Here is an 18,658-nt window from a genome sequence, read left to right as displayed (position 1 = left end):
CAGACTCCAGGATGCTTTGGAGATTAGAAACACTTCTCATAAAACAAGTATTATATACTAACCCATCTATATGGAATCTAGAAAAATAGGTACAGATGAACCAGGGAAAGGGGAGGGTGGGATGAACTGAGAGTGTCACAGTGACATATATGCAGGGCCATGTGTAAAATAGATAGCTAGTATAATATAATACAGGGAAGCTGCTGTGTAATACAGGGAGCTCAGCTCGGTGCTCTGTGATGACCTAGAGGGGTGGGATGGGGGTTGGGAGGGAGGCTTAGGAGGGAGGGGATATATGTACTCATATAGCTGATTCATTGTTGTATAACAGGAGCTAACACAACATTGTAAAGCAATTATCTCCAATAAAAAGAATAATAATAAAAACATAAAGACTTCTCATAGGAAAGGCCATCCCAGGAGAAGGAAGGGCCTATACACCAGAGCATCATTTTTTTTTTCTTTTATTTAAATCACTTTATTTTTACTTGGTTATCTGGATGTGGTTTTCAAAACCAAATACGACAGATATTTGTATGATTAACAAAATTATAATGCTCATTAATTTATGGAGTATATCCAGAACATATAGGATAAGGCTAGCAAAAGTAGATAACTAAAGAATTCGTCTATACAACATTAGAAAAATAAAACAGGTCAATGACAAAGCTGTATGAAATTATTCTTTCCTGTTTTTCAGAATCCATCTGAAAACATGCTGCCACAAATAGCCCTTTTGCTCTAATGTCCTTGAACTTGGTTCATGGAGTGTTTTACACTGAACAAACATATACAGGCATAAAAGGCCCACCATTCAACACCAAGACACAGTTCTTCATCCCTTGTGCCATGAAGAGTAAAGGTAAACTTAAGTATATATTTTGGTCTTTTAACTGGTGGGTTGTTTCTTTCTATAATCTTTTTTTTTTTAACTTTTTATTTTGTTTTGGAATATAGCTGATTAACAATATTGTGATAATTTCAGGGATAGTGTATCATCTTGAAAGAGATTCTTGAAAGGCCCATATAGAGAATGCAGTTTTCAAAGGATCAAGTCAGCTGGACTGTTAAGAAGTGTATCTCCCAAGTAGCTGAATAACCTGATGATTTAAGTATTCGTAATCTTCTTCTGATTGTTGTTGTTTAGTTGCTCAGTTGTGTCTGACTCTCTGTGACCCCATGGACTGTACCCCACCAGGCTCCTCTATCCATGGGATTTGCTAGGCGAGGATACTGGAATAGGTTGCCATTTCCTTCTCCAAGGGTCTTCCCAATCCAGGGATCAAACCTGTGTCTCCTGCATTGGCAGGCAGATCCTTTAACTCTGAGTCACATGGGAAGTCCATATTCTGATTACAAAGTAATAAATACTCAATGCGGATGACTGAGGAAAAGAAAATGTTTCCCTAATTTTTGGTGTGTTTCCTTAACATATATCTTATTTTTATATTTTTTCCTGCTTGATTCTTTTTTATTATTATTTAAAAAACGGAAAACCCAAGGTGTAATTTTCATTCAGTACTTATCATTTGATCCTTAGGCCGTTTTTGTTGCAGAAAGTGAAGTCCATTTTTTTTTTTTTAGTTAGTGGTAGTTTTTTTAATTAAAAAACAATTTTTTTTGGATGTGGACCATTTTTAAAGTCTTTATTGATTTTTTTACAATATTGCTTCTGTTTTATGCTTTGTTTCTTTTTTGGCCACAAGGCATGTAGGGTCCTAGCTCCCTGACCAGGGATCAAACCCACACCTCCTGCATTGAAAGGAGAAGTCCTAACTGAACCACCAGGGAAGTCCCATGAAGTCCATGATTTTAGAACGATGGTAGCAATTCACCAACCAAGTAATCAGTTTTCACATAGTTTCAATAATTACAGCAACTTCCTTGAACAGTCTGTAGAAATTCGGAAAATGTGGAATTGTCATTTCAGAAAAACTTGTTCTTTACTTGACCTCAATGATCTGCCACTTTGAAACATAAGGACACTTAAGTAATCTGCAACTGTCTGAGCTCACAGCCATCCCCAGCTTCCACTGAAAATCTCTGGGCCGGCTGGTGACTGTGGCCTTAGCATCTAGCTGTGGCTCGCTGGACCCCTCCATAGCAGGGTCCAGTGGGGCTTCCATTACCCACTTGGGTGGAAACCTTAATGTATATTGTATACACCACAGAATGCAGCCAGATTTATCTGTGACTTTATGTGAGCAAGCAAGTGTTAAACCACTGAATTAGGGGATGCCCATAATACACCCTAGCTTATTCAGGCTAATTTAGAAGTTGACAGTAAAAGTAAAATGCTGCTGTAACAAAAACCTGCAGTGTGTATCGATGTATCGGTTAGGTAAATGGCAGTAAGGAAATGGGGCTGGAGGAACACTCAGCCCCTCTTATGCAGTGGTGAAATATTTATGATTAGTCTCCTGTGATCACCTGGAAGGCACATTTGGTTCTTAATGAACTTGTAGCTCTGGGGAAAGTGGTTGGAAAATCAGAATGGTGGTAATTGCATTAGTTGTTGCTGGCTATGTTTAACAAGGTGTTACAAGGAAAAGATGCACAGAGAAAAGAATCGACTCATTTCCAAGAGTAATAACAGGGAATGGAGAAAGGCCAGAAATGAAAGTTGGAAAAATGAACCGCCTTGAGATGATAGCGTCAGAAATGGGATTGAGAAAGACTTCAGAGTGGCCAAAGGCAAATTCAGATTCAGGGTGTGGTACCCAGTGCCGTGTCCAGTTGGAAGCAGGGCAAAAATCAAATGAAAGGTGTGGGCCTGACACCTATAATTAAAATTTCCCTCTGATTTTTACGTCTCAGAGCAAACAGAGGAAGGGTAGGAACTTCATGCTTGTGGCTGTAGGTGGCCTGAAGGCAGCCACTGTTGTAATGCGTGAAAGAGGCTTGGGAACATGAAATAAACAAATACAGCAGCTCTAGGAACCAAGTCTTGAAAGAACAGTGGGTGTGGTTCCTGGAAGATGGAACTGGAAAGTGACTACTGAGTGGTCTGAGAGTCAGACTGCCAAAAAAAAAAAAAGAACCCTGGCCTTAGAAAGCCTGTGATTATTTGAGACTTTTAACCCTCTAAGAACCCTGAAACTCCAACCATGCACAGGCATCAAAAAGGCTGAGGAAAGCAGCCCCCAAGGGACATAGGCTTTCCAACATCTACTGCACAGGTGGCCAAGGAGGCAATGGAAAATGGAGAACTTTCTAAAAGGTGTCCTTGACAAGCAGTAAATAATTGCAGTGCCCTCTGAGAGCAGTTGTTGTTGTTCAGCCACTCAGTTGTGTCCAACTCTTCATGACCCCATGGACTGCAGCACACCAGCCTTTCCTGTCCTTCATTATCTCCCGCAGTTTCTCAAACTCATGTCCATTGAGTCGGGGATGCCATTCCAACCGTCTCATTCTCTGCCATGCCCGTTCATTTACAGAGTGTCAGTGACTGTTTTTGTATTACAATGGCAGGGTTGAATAGCTGTAGCAGAGACCTCATGGCCCGCAAGCCTAACATAGTTACTTTCTGGCCCTGAAGAAGTTTGCCGACGCCTGCTCTAGAAAGATGCTTCTCAGAACCGAGAGCAGCTGCTTCTGACTTGATACAAGGACCCATGTGTCTGCTGGAGATTCTGATCTTTTGAGCTGGGGGCTATAAATTGATGGGGCGATGGGTCCTGGAAGTGTTTTCTTTCTGCAAGAAGGGAGAAAAGGAATATTTGGTGACCAGACTGTAGCTGAGACATTGAGTGCTCACTGAACATCCTTGTGCTCTTTCTAGCTGCCCACCAGTTGGGCATGGTCAGAGGAAAAGTTCTAGACAGTTGATCATGAATGAAAATTACATGTGTCAGGTCTGGCCTGAGGCCTTGAAAAGCCCAAGTCTCTATGCTCTCTTGTCCTCTGTTCTGGAACTCTGAATTCAACTAGTGTTGAGATGGTGGAGACACAGGAAGGAGACAGCCTGGGTTCCTGAGTCACCACCTGGAAAGGGCTGCCTTGGAGAGTGGCCTGGGTTGCATCAGATTTTGTGCTGATGAGAAATAAACTTCTGTTGGGATTAAAGTGCTGAGAGTTGAGGATTGATTTTGTTATTGCAGCTGAAGCTGATATTCTTTAAGAAAAAAATTTTTTTATTGAATTACAGCTGACATACAACATTAATTTCAGGTGTACACAGTGATTCAGTATTTGGATATATTGTGATATGATCACCACACTAAGTCTAGTTAACATTCATCATCAGGCATAGTTACAGAATTGTTTTTCTTGTGTTGAGAATTTTTAAAATCTATTCTTAGTAACTTTCAAATATGCAAGGCAATATTATTAACCTTGGGCTTCCCTGGTGGCTCAGAGGTAAAGAATCTGCCTGCCAATGCAGGAGACACGAGTTTGATCCCTCGGTTGGGAAAATCCCCTGGAGAAGGAAATGGCAACCCACTCCAGTATTTTTGCCTGGGAAATTCCATGGACAGAGGAACCTGGCAGGCTACCATCCATGAAGTCAAAAGGTGTCGGACACGACTAAGCACCTCATACGCATAACTTATTTATAACTGGAAGTTTATATCTCTTAACTCCCTTCACTCATTTTGCTCACGCCCCTTCCACCACCCCACCCTGGCTGCCAACCTCCAGCAACCACTAATCTGTTGTCTGTATCTATGAGCTTGGGGGTTCTTTTGTGTTGTTTTTTCAGGTTCCACACATAAGAGAAATCATACTCTATTTTTCTCTGTCTGACTTCTTTCACTTAGCATCCTGCTCTCAAGGACCATCCATGTTGTCACAAATAGCAAGATTTCATTCTTTTTATGGGTAAATAATATTCTACTGTGTGTGTGTACATAGCAATAAGTGAATGGGTGAAAGTTGCTCATTCGAGTCCAACTCTTCACGACACCATGGATTATAGCCCAACAGGCTCCTCTATCCATGGAATTTTCCAGGCAAGAATACTTGAGTGGGTAGCAGTTCCCTTCACCAGGGGATCTTTCCAACCCAGGGATGGAACCGAGGTCTCCTGCACCGCAGGCTGATTCTTTACCATCTGAGCCACCAGGGAAGCCCCTAAATAAACAAAATATATATGTTTTATATATGTATGTATGTATGTATGTATGTATATATATATAAAGTTTTTTGTCTTTATTCATTCATCCATTGATGGACACCTAACTGGTTGCCATGTCTTGACTATTGTGAAAAATACTGCAGTGAACATAGGGGTGTATATATCTTTTCAAACTAGTGTTTCTGTTTTCTTTGGGTAAATATCAGAAGTGGAATTGTTGGATCATGTGGTAGTTCTATTTTTGATTTCTTGAGGAACCTCCATACTGTTTTCCACGCTGGCTGCACCAACTTCCATTCCCACACATAGTGCACAAGGGCTCCCTTCTCTCCATATCCTCACCAACACCTGCTGCTTCTTATCTTTTTGGTACCAGCCATTCTAACAGGTGTGAGATGACATACTACTGTGGTTTTGATTTGCATTTGTCTCATGATTAGTGGTGTTGAGCACCTTTTCATATACTGAAACTTTGTTCTGTGTAATAGAATATACATCACACTATGGAATAATTTAAACAAAATTGAGTTTATACTTGTATATAGTTATTATTCAGTTATGCAATTTTGTATTTATATAATTAATAGCTTTGCATGCCATGTAAAATAGTCTTTGAAACACAACGTTTAATAACTTTCTAATATGTCATTATTTCTTTGATAATGCATAGAGCTTAAAAAAGCATGGTTAGAAAGACAAGTTCATCCATTGTGTGTAAAAGGGTGCATACATATGCGCTAAGTTGCTTCAGTGGTGTCCAACTCTCTATGACCCCATGGACCATAGCCTTCCAGGCTTCCCTGTCCCTGGGATTCTCCAGGTTAAGAATAATGGAATGTGTTGCCATGCCCTCCTCCAGTGGATCTTCCCGACCTAGGGATCAAACCCGTGTCTCTTATGTCTCCTGCATTGGCAGGTGGGTTCTTTACCACTAGCGCCACCTGGGAAGCCCGGTATAAAAGAGTAACTTTGCAATTTTCCTGAAATACAATTTAACACTGTGTGTCTTTCCTGTGATCCAGTAATTCTATATCTGGAAACTTATCATCAGGCAATAATAAGAGGTGTGGACAAAAACGGATACACAAGATTTTTGTTTTAGCTTTATAATATCAGAGTTGGAAATCATCTAAAATGTTCAGCAGGAACCAAAACAGTTACATCACCGACAGCATCTCTGCGGGCGCTGCCTGTTTGTTGATGTGGCTTGTTTAGCATCAGATGCTTGCATCTTGAGGCACGGAACATATATCTGATCTATAAGTACATATCGGATGCGCCCCCTTCACACTGTACCTCTTCATTCCCTGCTGACTGCTTTACGATTAGGGATGTGGCTGGCCAAGGCTTGTCTCCTTTTCATTTCTCTGGCAACTCATGACTTCTGGCTGCAAAGATTCTTCAGATGGTGTCTTGGACATCAAACAGCGACAGCCCAACATTTGGTTACATAAAGTGCAAATGAATCATGAACACGTGGATTATATTTCCGTTCAAATACACAGGGATTTCAATTTATGGGAAATGGACTGTGGGCTGCACGAATTAGCACTAGGTTTGGGAAATTGGTTGAAACTCTGACCAGATCCTCAGTTTAGTTATATCCATCTGCTCTCCCCACCCCTCCTCCCGCCCCAATCCCCCTCCTTAGCACCCTGGAAATGACAGCTGTTTCGTTCCAGGGGATGCTAAAAGCTAGTCTCTTCTCCAAGAAAGACGGGAGGCCAACTTGATTTGCCAGAGGTTCCTGAAGTTTATTTCTTTTGTCCCAAAGCCAACGACGACTAAACAAAATACAAAACGGACCCTCCCTTCCCCTTGGCTTCTGTATTGGAACTTTCTTAATTTTCATTTCTCTCTTTAGTTTCTTCTCTGCCTTGATGTTGCATGTCTCTTCCAGTGCTGATCCCTTAAATGTTGGAATTTCCTGAGGCTCCCTCCTGAGCCCATTGTCCTTATTGTATTTTGTGCGTGCTCAGACGTGTCCAACTCTGTGCAGTCTCAAGGACTGTAGCACACCAGGCTCCTCTGTCCATGGGATTTTCCCTGCAAGAATGCTGGAGTGGGTTGCCATGCCCCCTTCCAGAGGATCTTCCTGACCCAGAGATTGAACCCACATCTCTTGTGTCTCCTGCATTGGCAGGTATGTTCTTACCACTAGTGCCACCTGGGAAGCCCCAGTTGCTTAACTGCAAATGGAATCCTGCAGAGAACAAGGACAGCAGCTGATTAAGGTTTGGAGGACAGGGGTTAGGGAGGATCAGAGACTAGAACAGCAGAAGGAAGAGGAAAGGGGACCCATGGCCCTAGAGGAACAGCTGCTGTGTCCCCCACAGACAGCACAGACTCAGAGACAACCACCAAGAGAGCTCCAGGCCGGCAGGGAGGCTGACGGCTCCCTGATGTTTCTCCTGACTCTGGGGCCAGTGTCAGGGGAAGGAGGTGTGAAGTGGCCTGGGAGTGAGACTGCCTTCAAGATCAAACTTAATGCCATCTCCTCCATGAAGTCTAGTCTACAGCAGGGGTCCTCAACCTCCAGGTCATGGACTGGTGGGTATCTCCTGTCAGATCAGCGGCGGCATTATATTAGAAATAAAGTGCACAACAAATGTAATGTGGTCCATGTACCCCAATATTCACGTAGCACTATTTACAACAGCCAGGACATGGAAGCAACCTAGATGTCCATTGACAGATGACTGAATAAGGAATCTGTGGTACATACATGCAATGGAATATTACTCAGCCATAAAAAGGAATGCATTTGACTCAGTTCGAATAAGGTAGATGAAGCTAGAGCCTATTATCCAGAGTGAAGTAAGCCAGAAATACAAATCTTGTTTGTTAATGCATATATATGGAATCCAGAAAGATGGTACTGAAGACTGCTGTCTTCATAGCAGTGAAGACACAGACATAGAGAACAAATTTGTGGACACAGGTTGACGGGGGAAAGGAGAGGGAGGGATGGATGGAGAGAGCAGCAGAGAAACCTGTACACTACCACATATAAAATAGACAGCCAGTGGGAAGTTGCTATATGACACAGGGCGCTCAAACCGGTGCTCTGTGACAACTTAGAGGGGTGGGATGGGGAGGGAGGTGGGAAGGAGGTTCAGGAAGGAGGGGACCTATATATACCTATGGCTGATTCATGTTGATGGATGGCAGAAACCAACACAGTATTGTAAAGCAGTTATCCTCCAATAAAAAATTAATTAATTAAAAATATATAATGTGCTTGAATCAGCCCCAAACCATCCCTGGCATTTTCAGTCTGTGGAAGAACTATCTTCCACAAAATCCATCCCTAGTGCCCAAAAGGTTGGGGACCACTGTGTGTTCTCATCACTGGGGTTCCTGTCCCTCCTTGAGCATGCTCCAGACCCTTAAGCCAGTCCAGTCCTCCCCCACTCTGCGTCCTCAGCTCCCCAGTGTCCTCCCACTCTGCCTTGTGGACACTGGACTGGATCTAGGCTTCACAACTTGGCTCTTGGACTTCCCTTGAGAATAAGCTCTGGCCTTTGGTGCTGCCTCCCTGTACTTCAGACTGCCTTGGAGAGGATGCCTGGCCTTGCGTAGACCCTGGGCCTCTGTTGAGTTGGCATCTATCCAGGCACATCTAGTTCCCCCTGGAGAGGTGGGATTCAGACAGTGGTCCTTTGTCTCCCTGGCTTAGGACTCGGTCAGTGTCTATTTCAGCATCCCTGCTGAGCCTCTCCCAGGTCTCCTCAGCTGGACCACTGAGTAATCTCTCCACTGCAAGACTGAACTCACATGACCTTCCAAATAGTGGGGTTATTACCTATCCATCACCTCCAGGGAGAGCAAAGACAGGACACCCCAGGGATTACCATGAGATTTTCGAGTTTGTTCTGGTTCCTAAGTCATCTCTGTGCCCCACTGGGTCCCCTGATGCTTCCTGCATCCCTGCCTGGGCTGGTGCTGCTATTTCTGTCCTTCTTGCTCCCTGAGCTGCAGCACACAGCCTGGCTGAAGCTCATGGTCAGCCAGCCAGCCAGAGGGTGGCCTCTAGAATCTGTGGACAACTTGTTAGTTCCTTCCCTACCTTCTTGTCTAGTTTGGAGGAGGTAACCAGGCTTTTTTTTTTTTTTTTAATTTTATTGGAATGTAGTTGCTTCACAGTGTTGTATTAGTTTCTGCTATACTGCAAAGTGAATCAGCTATGTGGTAGTTTAGTTACTAAGTCGTGCCCGACTCTTTGTGACCCCATGGACTGTAGCCCACCAGTCTCCTCTGTCCATGGGAATTCCCAGGCAGGAATGCTGGAATGGGCTGCTCTTTTCTTCCTCCAGGGTATCTTGCTGAGTTAAGGACTGAGTGTGTCTCCTGCATTGGCAGGAGTGTTCTTTACCACTGAGATACCTGGGAAACCTCATATTCTCTTATATTCTGTGTTTATAATTGAGACTGTGTCATCTGACCCCATCTCCATTCACTTGGGTTAGGGGTGTCTTCAGAGAGGACTGTCGTTGTTCAGTCGCTGAGTCATGTCTGACTCTTTGTGACCCCATGGACTGCAGCACACCAGGCCTCCCTGTCCATCACCATCTCCCAGAGTTTGCCCAAGTTCATGTCCAGTGAATCGATGATGCCATCCAACCATCTCCTCCTCTGTCATCCCCTTCTCCTCTTGCCTTCAATCTTTCCCAGCATCAGGGTCTTTTCCAATGAGTCCGCTGTTCACATCAGGTGGCCAAAGCATTGGAGCTTCAGCTTCAGCATCAGTCCTTCCAAAGAATATTCAGGTTTGGTTTCCTTTAGGATTGACTGTTTTGATCTCCTTGCCTTCCAAGGGACTCTCAAGAGTCTTCTCCAGCACCATAGTTTGAAAGCATCACTTCTTCAGCACTCTGCCTTCTTTATTGTTCAGCTCTAACATCTGTACATATATAAATGTGTTCCTTTTGGAAAAGTGGGAAATGCAGAGAAAAAGAAATGAAAAGCATTTATAATCTCTCTCACTAGCCAGAGATAATCTCTGTTTATGTTGATATACTTATGTTTATATACTTATGTTTATTGATATACTATCAATAATAATCTATTTTCAGAAAAAAATGCAATTTTCCATATTTCTCTGTTATTGAACTTAACTCTTTAACCCCCATTTTTCTGGACAGTGGGTTTTTAAAAATATTTATTTACCTGACTGCACTGGGTCTTAGTTGCAGCACTTGGGACTTTTAGCTGTGGCATGTGGGATCTAGTTCCCCAACCAGGGATTGAACCCAGGCCCCTGGCATTGGGAGTGTGGAGTCTTCGACACTGGACCACCAGGCAAATCCTGAAGATGGAAAATGGGTTTTGCTAATCCAAAGTAAATTTAATCATTCCTGGTTTACTCCCGATTTTAGTCAGGTCTCCTCTGGGTTCCTGCTCAGCCAGTTGAGGGTCTCCCTGCCTGGTTATTATGTGAGATGGTGGCACTGGGGAACGTGTACAGAGCCTGTGGTCCCCTCTTTGAGGCATTCTCTGTAGAGGAAGCTGCCAGCTTCTCCTTTGTCTGAGAGGTTCCATCCCCTCCATGTTGGCCATCCAGGGATCTTATTCTCTCACCACAAAGGTCCCCCTGCTTTGTCCACATCCAGCCGCCCGGGGCTCCTGGGTCAGCTGGGGCCTTCAGGTATTCTGGGCATCTCTTCCAAGTTCACCTCTTCAGGGAACTTTCAGCTCCTCTCTCCCACCCTACCTCTATCCTCCCATGGGAACTCAGGGGACTGTTCCAGGATCTTGGTCTAACCATCCCACGTGAACATTTCCAATCCGAGTTGGCTCAGGACACTCAAATGAGGCTCTTTTCTCCTAGCATTTCAGGCAGAAAGTGGGACCCAGGTCTCTGTGTTATGTCTTATCCCTAATATGTACTATATAAGTGTCTTGGTGCCAACCACAAAGGGGCAGAAGTGAGGAGTTCCTCTGCAGCCATGTGTTCTTTGAAACTCATTTTCCCTTCAGTTGGGCAGACTTTTATCTTCTTTCAAATAAGAAAATAGCCTCTCTTATATCATCAAGTGTTTTTCCCAAATCTGTGGGTTTATGGTATAAATTTTGTGCTCTGTATCCTCCAGACTTTGCTCTTTGTACTCCAGGCCAAGCTTTCATCATTGAAGAAACAAACAAAATACACACAAATTCAAATGTGTCAGTGTCCTATTGCTGGGGTAACAAATTGCCACAAAATGAGTAGCTTAAAACAATACATAGAGGGACTTCCCTGGTGGTCCAGTGGTTGAGACTCTGCCTGCCAATGCAGGGGACATGGGTTCGATCCCTGCTCCAGGAAGATCCCATGTGCCACAGGGTAACTAAGCCCGAGCGCCACAGCTACTGAGCACTTGCTCTAGAATCTGTGAGCTGTAACTACTGAAGCCTGCATGCCCTAGAGTCCATGCTGTACAATAAGAGAAGCCACTGCAGTGAAAAGCCTGAGCACCGCAACTAGAGAGTAGCCCTTGCTCATTGCAACTAGAGAAAGCTCAGCACAGCAGTGAAGACCCAGCACAGCCATAAATAAATAAATTGATTAAAAGACACAAACACAAACTATCTTAAAGTGCTGGAAGTCAAAAGTCCAAATTGGGTCTCCATGGGGTAGAATGAAAAGTGTTGGCGGAGTTAGCATTCTTATCTGGGCACTGGAGGGGAGAATCCTTTCCCTTGCTTTTGCTGGCTCCTGGAGGCCATCTCCATCCTCGGCTTATGGCCCCCATCTGCATCATCAAAGACAGCAGTGTCGCTTCTTCAAGACTCTGTCTAACTCTGACCTCCTCTTCTGCCTCCCTGTCCCACTTTTAAGGACACTTCTGACTTTATTGGGCCCACCTGGGCCATCTAAGATAATCCCTTTATTTTATTTTAATTGGAATATAGTTGCTTTACATTGTTGTGTTAGTTTCTGCTGTACCACAAAGTGAATCAGCTATATATATATATACCGTCTCTCTTGAGCCTGCCTCCCACACTGTCCATCCCACCCCTCTAGGTCATCACAGAGCACTGAGCTGAGCTCCCTGTGCTATACAGCAGCTTCCCCCTAGCTATCTATTTTACACATGGTGGTGTGTAAAGGTCAATTCTACTGTCTCAGTTTGTCCCACTATTTTAAAGTCAGCTGATTAGCAACCTTAATCCCCTCTTGCATGTAATATAGCATGTTCGCAGGTCCCTAAAAATAGCATGTGGACATCTTTGGAGGGGCCACTCTTCTGCCTACTAATCAAGTAATAATTCCTTTGTCAAAGGCTTAATTCATATGATCAAAAGCTATGACCTCAGAAGTATAGTCTTTGTTATTGATTTAACAAAGTTTACTTTGGAGTCCCAAAGCCAGTGATTTAACTTAAAAAAATTTTTTTTTAATTTAAAAATGTTTCTACCATCCTATAAGTGTTATGAATTGAAAGCTATTGCTATTCTCTGACTTTGAGAATAACCTAATGGATATTGGAAAACTTAATGGATACTGGGAAGCCCATGAAGAAAAAGAAAAATCCCTCTTTCTTTTTTTTTTTTTCTGGCTATGCTTTGACGTGTGTGAACTTAGTTCTTCCACCAGGATGGAATCTGTGGCCCCTGCAGTGGGAGTGGAGAGTCTTAACCACTGAACCACCAGGGAAGTACTCCCCCCACCCCCACATCCCTCAATTTTAGTTCTCCAAATTTAATTTTGCTTCATAAATATGGATCACACTACACACTCTGTGTTTGTTACCTGATTTAATTCGCTTAGTGATGTAATACATTTCTGACAATGTTGTTGTTCAGTCGCTCAGTTGTGTCTGATTCTTTTGCGAGTCCATGGACTATAGCCCCAGGCTCCTCTGTCCATGAAATTCTTCAGGCAAGAATACTGGAGCGGGATGCCATTTTCTTCTCCAGGGGATCTTCCTGACCCAGGGATCAAACCCAACTCTCCTGCCACTAGCAAGTGGGTTCATTACCCCTGAGCCACCAGGAAAGCCCTTCTATGACAATAAATCTTTATTACATCATTTTAGTTTCTGCAGACTATTCCCCTGTCTAGCTGGCTTCCCATTGCTGACGCTCCTGGGAACCACTAGAATGCAAGGCCAGTGTCTGGCCCTCGTGGTTCTTTGTGCATAGAGTTCCTGCAGCATGCTGCAGGTCCATGGCCTGGGCAGTCAGTTGGTTACTACGAGCAAGGTAGAGCAGGCAGCAGGAAGTGCCAGCTCTGGATCCAAACCCTCATCCTGGGAGAAGGATGACCCTCAGGGAACTTTTCTGACTCCAGGTGCTGACAGCAGAGTTGTTTTTGTTTTTTTTTTTTTCATTTTTTTCCCCCTGGCACCCTGGAGCACTGCCCAGAGAAATGATTATTTGAGGGAGGTGGGGAGGCGGAGTGGTCACAGTGACCTGGAGGTGGTTTAATTGAGTGATGGTGATTCAAGACTCTGAACAGTGGGGCTGAGTGAAGTTAGACAGAGAAGGAGGGACGTTATTTGACATCCCTTATGGGCAGAATCTTTAAAAAGAGGTGATAAGAATGAATTTATTTACAAAACAGACTCACAGACTTAGAGAAGGATCTTATGGCTGCCAGAGGGAAGGATATGGGGGAGGGATAGTTATGGAGTTTGGGATGGACCTGTGCATACTGCTATATTTAAAGTGGATAACCAACAAGGACCCACTGTATAGCACAGGGAACTCTGCTCAATGTTATACAGCAGCCTGGATGGGAGGCGAGTTTGGGGGAGAATGGATACATGTGTATGTATGGCTGAGTGAGTCCCTTTGCTGTTCACCTGAAACTATCACAGCATTGTTAATTGGCTACACCCCAATAAAAAATTTAAAAAGTTTTATTTAAAAAAGACTATGAACGGGGACTTTCTTGGTGGTCCAGTGGCTAAGACTCTGCGCTCCCAAGGCAGGGGGCCCAGATTTGATCCCTGGTCAGGGAACTAGATCCCTCATGCAACTAAGATCCGGTGCAGCCAAATAAGTATTTTTTAAAAGGCTATGAAGGGGGGGGAGTGACATCGGTCAGGAGGCCAGAGGCGTCCATGGCAGGGGCTCACCCCTAGAAGACCTGGGCCACTTGGCAGGCGACAGGTAACCCAGGAGCTGACACTCCTGCTCAGGGTCTGTCACTCCTGCTTCCCTGGTGGCTTTTTCTCTATCAAACATAGCAGGCTTTTACTTGAGTCTGCTGTCACATTGCCATGTCCTGAAAACCATCACATTCTTCCCCAGCTTTCGGCCCCGACTCTTTGCCCACTTACGGTATATTCTTTTGGTCTTTCTGGTGGGGGGAATCCAAAGATTTCTTTAACCCAGCAATCAAATTGGTCATTTAAAATAATAGTATGCCTTGTCCAAGTCTAAAAATAGATCCTTCAGGGTATGGGAAGGCTAACAAGGGGAAGTTGGGCAGAGAACACTGCGAAAGTTTCGGAGCCCAGTTCCCCAGGGCTGTGTCCACTTTTCTTTCATCCCTCCTCCTCTTGACAAGGGCGGGAGTCAGGGCGCCTTCTGTTTGTCTTGATTCAAGTCAGCCTCCACCTTCCCCCGAGCCCAACTGCCCTTCGCAGGACACAGACTGCATTCACCCCGCCTCACTCCACCCCAGCCTCGCGCGGATTTTATGAAAGCCGTTTTCACTGGGATTCAACAGGCGCTGTGTGTGTGTGGCGTGTGTGAAGGAGAAAATGAATCACTTCGACTTTGGGCAAGGACTGGAGGTGTTGTGTTTGTCCCTTGCAATGACATAAACACACCAGAACTCATTAAGAAGAAAAAAAAAAGATTGAGGGTGGGAAGTTGTGGGGGAACGGACTCCAGCCCTTGGGATGATCTGAAAAGTTCAGCACGTTTTCCATACATTAGACCTCAGAAAGCATCGTGTTCTGCCCGCTCGCAACGGACTCCCAGTCCAAGGGAAAGTTTGAGGTTTTACATTTCTGTTTGTGGTACAGGAAAAGGCTTGTGATCTGAGGGCTTGATTCAGTGAAATTACATCGCCTTCTACACATTTGCTTCGCAAGGAGGGCAGGAGTTGGAAGCAACTGTTTTGAGACGTTAAAGATTTGCTGGCAGAGGGAAAGGGATTTTTTTTTCTTCCCTCCCTGCCGGCGGGGGGAGAAACAGTTCTAACGAGGAGTTACTTTGTAATTTTAACTCCCATTCAAATACTCCCAGCCCTAGAAGCTGCTGTTGATCCCCCAAGACTTCTTGATCCGAACCCAGAGGGACCAGTCACTGCTCTCCCACATCCTCAGAGCCCCCCGACATGAGTTTGCAGAAGAGGGTCTTCCCACGAAAGGAGAATGGTGAGTGGGGCTGAATCACGGGGAGGTGGAGATGGAGAGTTTGACTTTTTCTTTTTGACGTTCTCCCAGAGGAGTGGAAGCATGGAAAAGCATCGTTGGGGTTATACTGTGTTGTGTTTGTGTGTGTGTGTGTGTGTGTGTGTGTGTGTGTGTGTGTGTGTGTGTGGTGCAGTCCCTCCCTGTCTGTCTGCGTTGTCCTCACGGAGGCTGGCTGAGTGCTCATTAGGCTGCTTGTCAGAAGGGTGAAGGGTGGGCTTTATTGCAGGACCACCCAAAGGGGATGAGAGAAAGCCCTGGCTAGGGCAGCCGGTTTGTACCTGCCCTTCCTTCCTCTGTGAGGGGTCCTGGCAACTTTCAGGGGCAAGGGCATCGATGTCAAATGTCCAGAGTTGTCAGAGTCCGCACGGCTGTGCTCCGCTTCTAACAGGATGCAGAACAGGAGGGGATGCTGCTCAGCGTCTGGGGGAGACAGGAGAACAAGTCTCTGGAGCAGGGACCCCCTCAGAGCCTTCTCGGATCTAAGTGCTGAGAGGGGCGCCAGGTACTCGGGCCAGACTCCCTGCCTTGCCGCAGGTACAGCCTCTGCAATGGATCAGATGGTTTCTTATAACAACCTCCTTCTTTCACTCCGGAAACATAAACAAACAGGCATCGGGGGAAAGGATTTTAACCCCTCAGCCCAGCTTTTTAAGTCAACACTGGCAAAGCTTCAGCTCTGTTGTAACTTTGGCAGAAGAGAATAAACACGTGGTTTTCTTTTAAAAAAGAAAGAGAAGCAAGTCAAAGGCACATTTCTGACTTTTCTAGCTCCAGGAGGAAGATACGGCCGAGAGGCTGGAACCCTGAGATCCATTTGGTTAGGTTCCATTAAAGTGTCTCCGACTTCAGAAGAAAGGCAGTGGAGCATAGGGACCAAGACCCCAGGGCTGCAGGGTCTGGCTACTGAGATGGAACCTTAGCTCTAAGATGAATGGGCTACTTGGTTTGGGGAAAGGTAATTAACCTCTCGGGGCTTTCCTATTGGCTCAGTGGTAAAGAATCTGCTTGCCAGTACAGGAGACATGGGTTCAATCTCCCTGGTTTGGGAAGATCCCCTGGAGGAGGTCATGACTACCCACTCCAGTATTCTTGACTGGAGAATCCCATGGACAGAGGAGCCTGGTGGGCTACAGTCCATAGGGTTGCAAAGAGTCAGACATGACTGAGTGAATAACACTTCACCCCACCACCAATTTTCTATTTGTCAATCTACAGAGAGTGCAGTTGCTTTCTCAGACACTTGGAATTCATTCTCAACAGATTATTTAGCGCAGTCTCTGCTTCAGGCACTGTGCTGGGCTCTGAGGATATACTGGGAAACTGGAGATAAAAAGCACACATACGCATCAATATGATGACAAGAGGATTCGTCACTATGAGAGGCTCTCACTGGGGAACTGGCCTAGTCTGGTGGTCAGGGTGGGCCTCCCTAAGAAGGCTCCAGTTGAGTTGTGTGTGGAGCTTCGGGAGTTAGGTTGGGTGCAGAGGTAGAGAAGCAATGAGAAATGACCTGTCTCAGATCTTATGAGCTTAACATCGCCTCTGTGTGCTTCGTAAACATCTGTCCATCAGTCTGTTTTCCTCACAGCATCTTTCAAAAAATCATCCTGGTTGGACTTCGCTGGTGGTCCAGTGCCTGAGTATCCACCTTGCAATGCGGGGAAACGGGTTCAATGCCTGGTCTGGGAAGATCCCACATTCCTTGGGGCAACTAAGCCCTCGAGCCACAACAAAAGATCCTGCATGCTGCAACTAAGACCGAGGCAGTCAAATAAAATTTAAAAAAAATTTTTTTAAAGCATCCTGGTGACTTGTCAGCGCAGGGAAAAAAGAGGTTTTGCTGGTGGAGCCAGGCCTCAAGAGCCCTTCTCTCCATGTGTCAGCCCGTTATCTCTCTTCCCCACATCTGCTGGCCAACCCTGGAGGGTGCCTCTTAGAAATCTCTCCGTAAATACCAGCACCTCCCTCCACCTGGGGGGTTTTCAGCACAGGTGCTGATTTAGGACCCTGATGGGCATGGACTCACTGGATCTTCCCCTGCATCCCTATGAGGCAATATGTGCACTAGTCACTCAATCATGTCTGACTCTCTGCGACCCCATGGACTGTAGCCCACCAGATTACTCTGTCCATGGAATTCTCCAGGCAAGAATACTGGAATGGGTTTCCATGCCCTTCTTCAGAGGATCTTCCCAACCCAGGGATTGAACCCAGGTCTCCCATATTGCAGGCCGATTCTTTACAGTCTGAGCGAGCCACTGGGGAAAGCCTTGTCTTTATTATAAGGTGAGCAGAAATGGGGCCTGGGGAGCTTATCCAAACGGTGAGCAGCAGGACTGAGGTTTGAACCCAGGCAGCTCTGTTTCATGCTAAAGCGTGAATTCTTAGCATGTGGCTGAAAAATAACTACAGCGATCCTTAGACACATAACAGACCAATTGCCATGCTGATGTTTCTACTTGGCGTTAGGCTTCTCAGTTCCTGTGAAGTCATCAGAACCATCACCATTATGGCCTCAGAAAACCACATCAGGGACACAATTGATTTCATACCTCCCCCAGTTATCAACTTAGCTTGCTTTCAATTGTGTTCTTTCCAAAATATTATTATCAAAAATGTTCAAACATATAGGGAAGTGGAAAGAATTGTAGTCAACAAGCATATACCTACTATTTGATTCTACAAGCAATGTTTCTTTGCCTTGTTACGTGACAATCCATCCCACCAACCCTCTATCCACCACCCATGCATCCATCTTATTTTTTTTAATTTTTAAAAATATATTCATTTATTTTGACTGCACTGGGTCATTGTTGCTGTGCACAGGCCTTCTGTAGTTGTGGTGAGTGGGGGCTACGCTCTAGCTGTGCACAGGCTTCTTCTTGCAGTGGCTTCTCTTGTTGCAGAGCACAGACTCTGGGGCACATGGGCTCATCGCGGTGCATGGGCTTAGTTGCCCCTCAGTACGTGGGATCTTCCAGACCAGGGATGGAACTCATGTCCCCCGTTTTGCAAGGTGGATTCTTAAGCACTGGACCAGCAGGGAAGTTCCCATCTTATATTTTTAATACATTTCCAAATAAGTTTCAGGCACCCCTACACTTCACTTCTAAACACTTCAGCATGTATATAATGAAAACAAGCTCAGTATTTGGTGACTGTTCTTCTTTCAGGTAAAGTTTACACACAGTGAAATGTATGTACCATTCGATTAATCTTGAAAAAC

General features: G+C 45.0%; 1 protein-coding gene and 1 pseudogene across 14 annotated transcripts in view; one reads left to right on the top strand and one right to left on the bottom strand.

The window, feature by feature from the left end:
* The first annotated feature begins 700 nt into the window (after positions 1 to 700).
* The window catches only part of IL16 (interleukin 16), a 126,841-nt gene continuing 108,883 nt past the window's right edge, over positions 701 to 18,658 (top strand). For 12 of the 14 annotated variants that reach the window (XR_015149921.1, XR_015149922.1, XR_015149918.1 and 9 more), the window contains exon 1: positions 14,628 to 15,393. Coding sequence is in view for 8 of the 14 variants with exons in the window: in XM_086364194.1 (XP_086220320.1) it covers positions 15,354 to 15,393 (40 nt within the window). In the remaining 6 variants the exon portion in view is untranslated. Of the gene's footprint in view, positions 863 to 14,627; positions 15,394 to 18,658 lie in introns of those variants that run through there. The other 2 variants (XM_086364190.1, XM_086364196.1) reach the window with 2 other exon arrangements.
* On the bottom strand, positions 1,854 to 2,102 carry LOC147349529 (COMM domain-containing protein 6 pseudogene; annotated as a pseudogene).

This window comes from Bos grunniens, chromosome 21 (assembly GCF_055505025.1).
Source record: "Bos grunniens cultivar Pamir isolate PY7600 chromosome 21, Bosgru_T2T1.0, whole genome shotgun sequence".
Lineage (NCBI taxonomy): Eukaryota > Metazoa > Chordata > Mammalia > Artiodactyla > Bovidae > Bos > Bos grunniens.
This window is presented reverse-complemented; position numbering and strand designations above follow the sequence as displayed.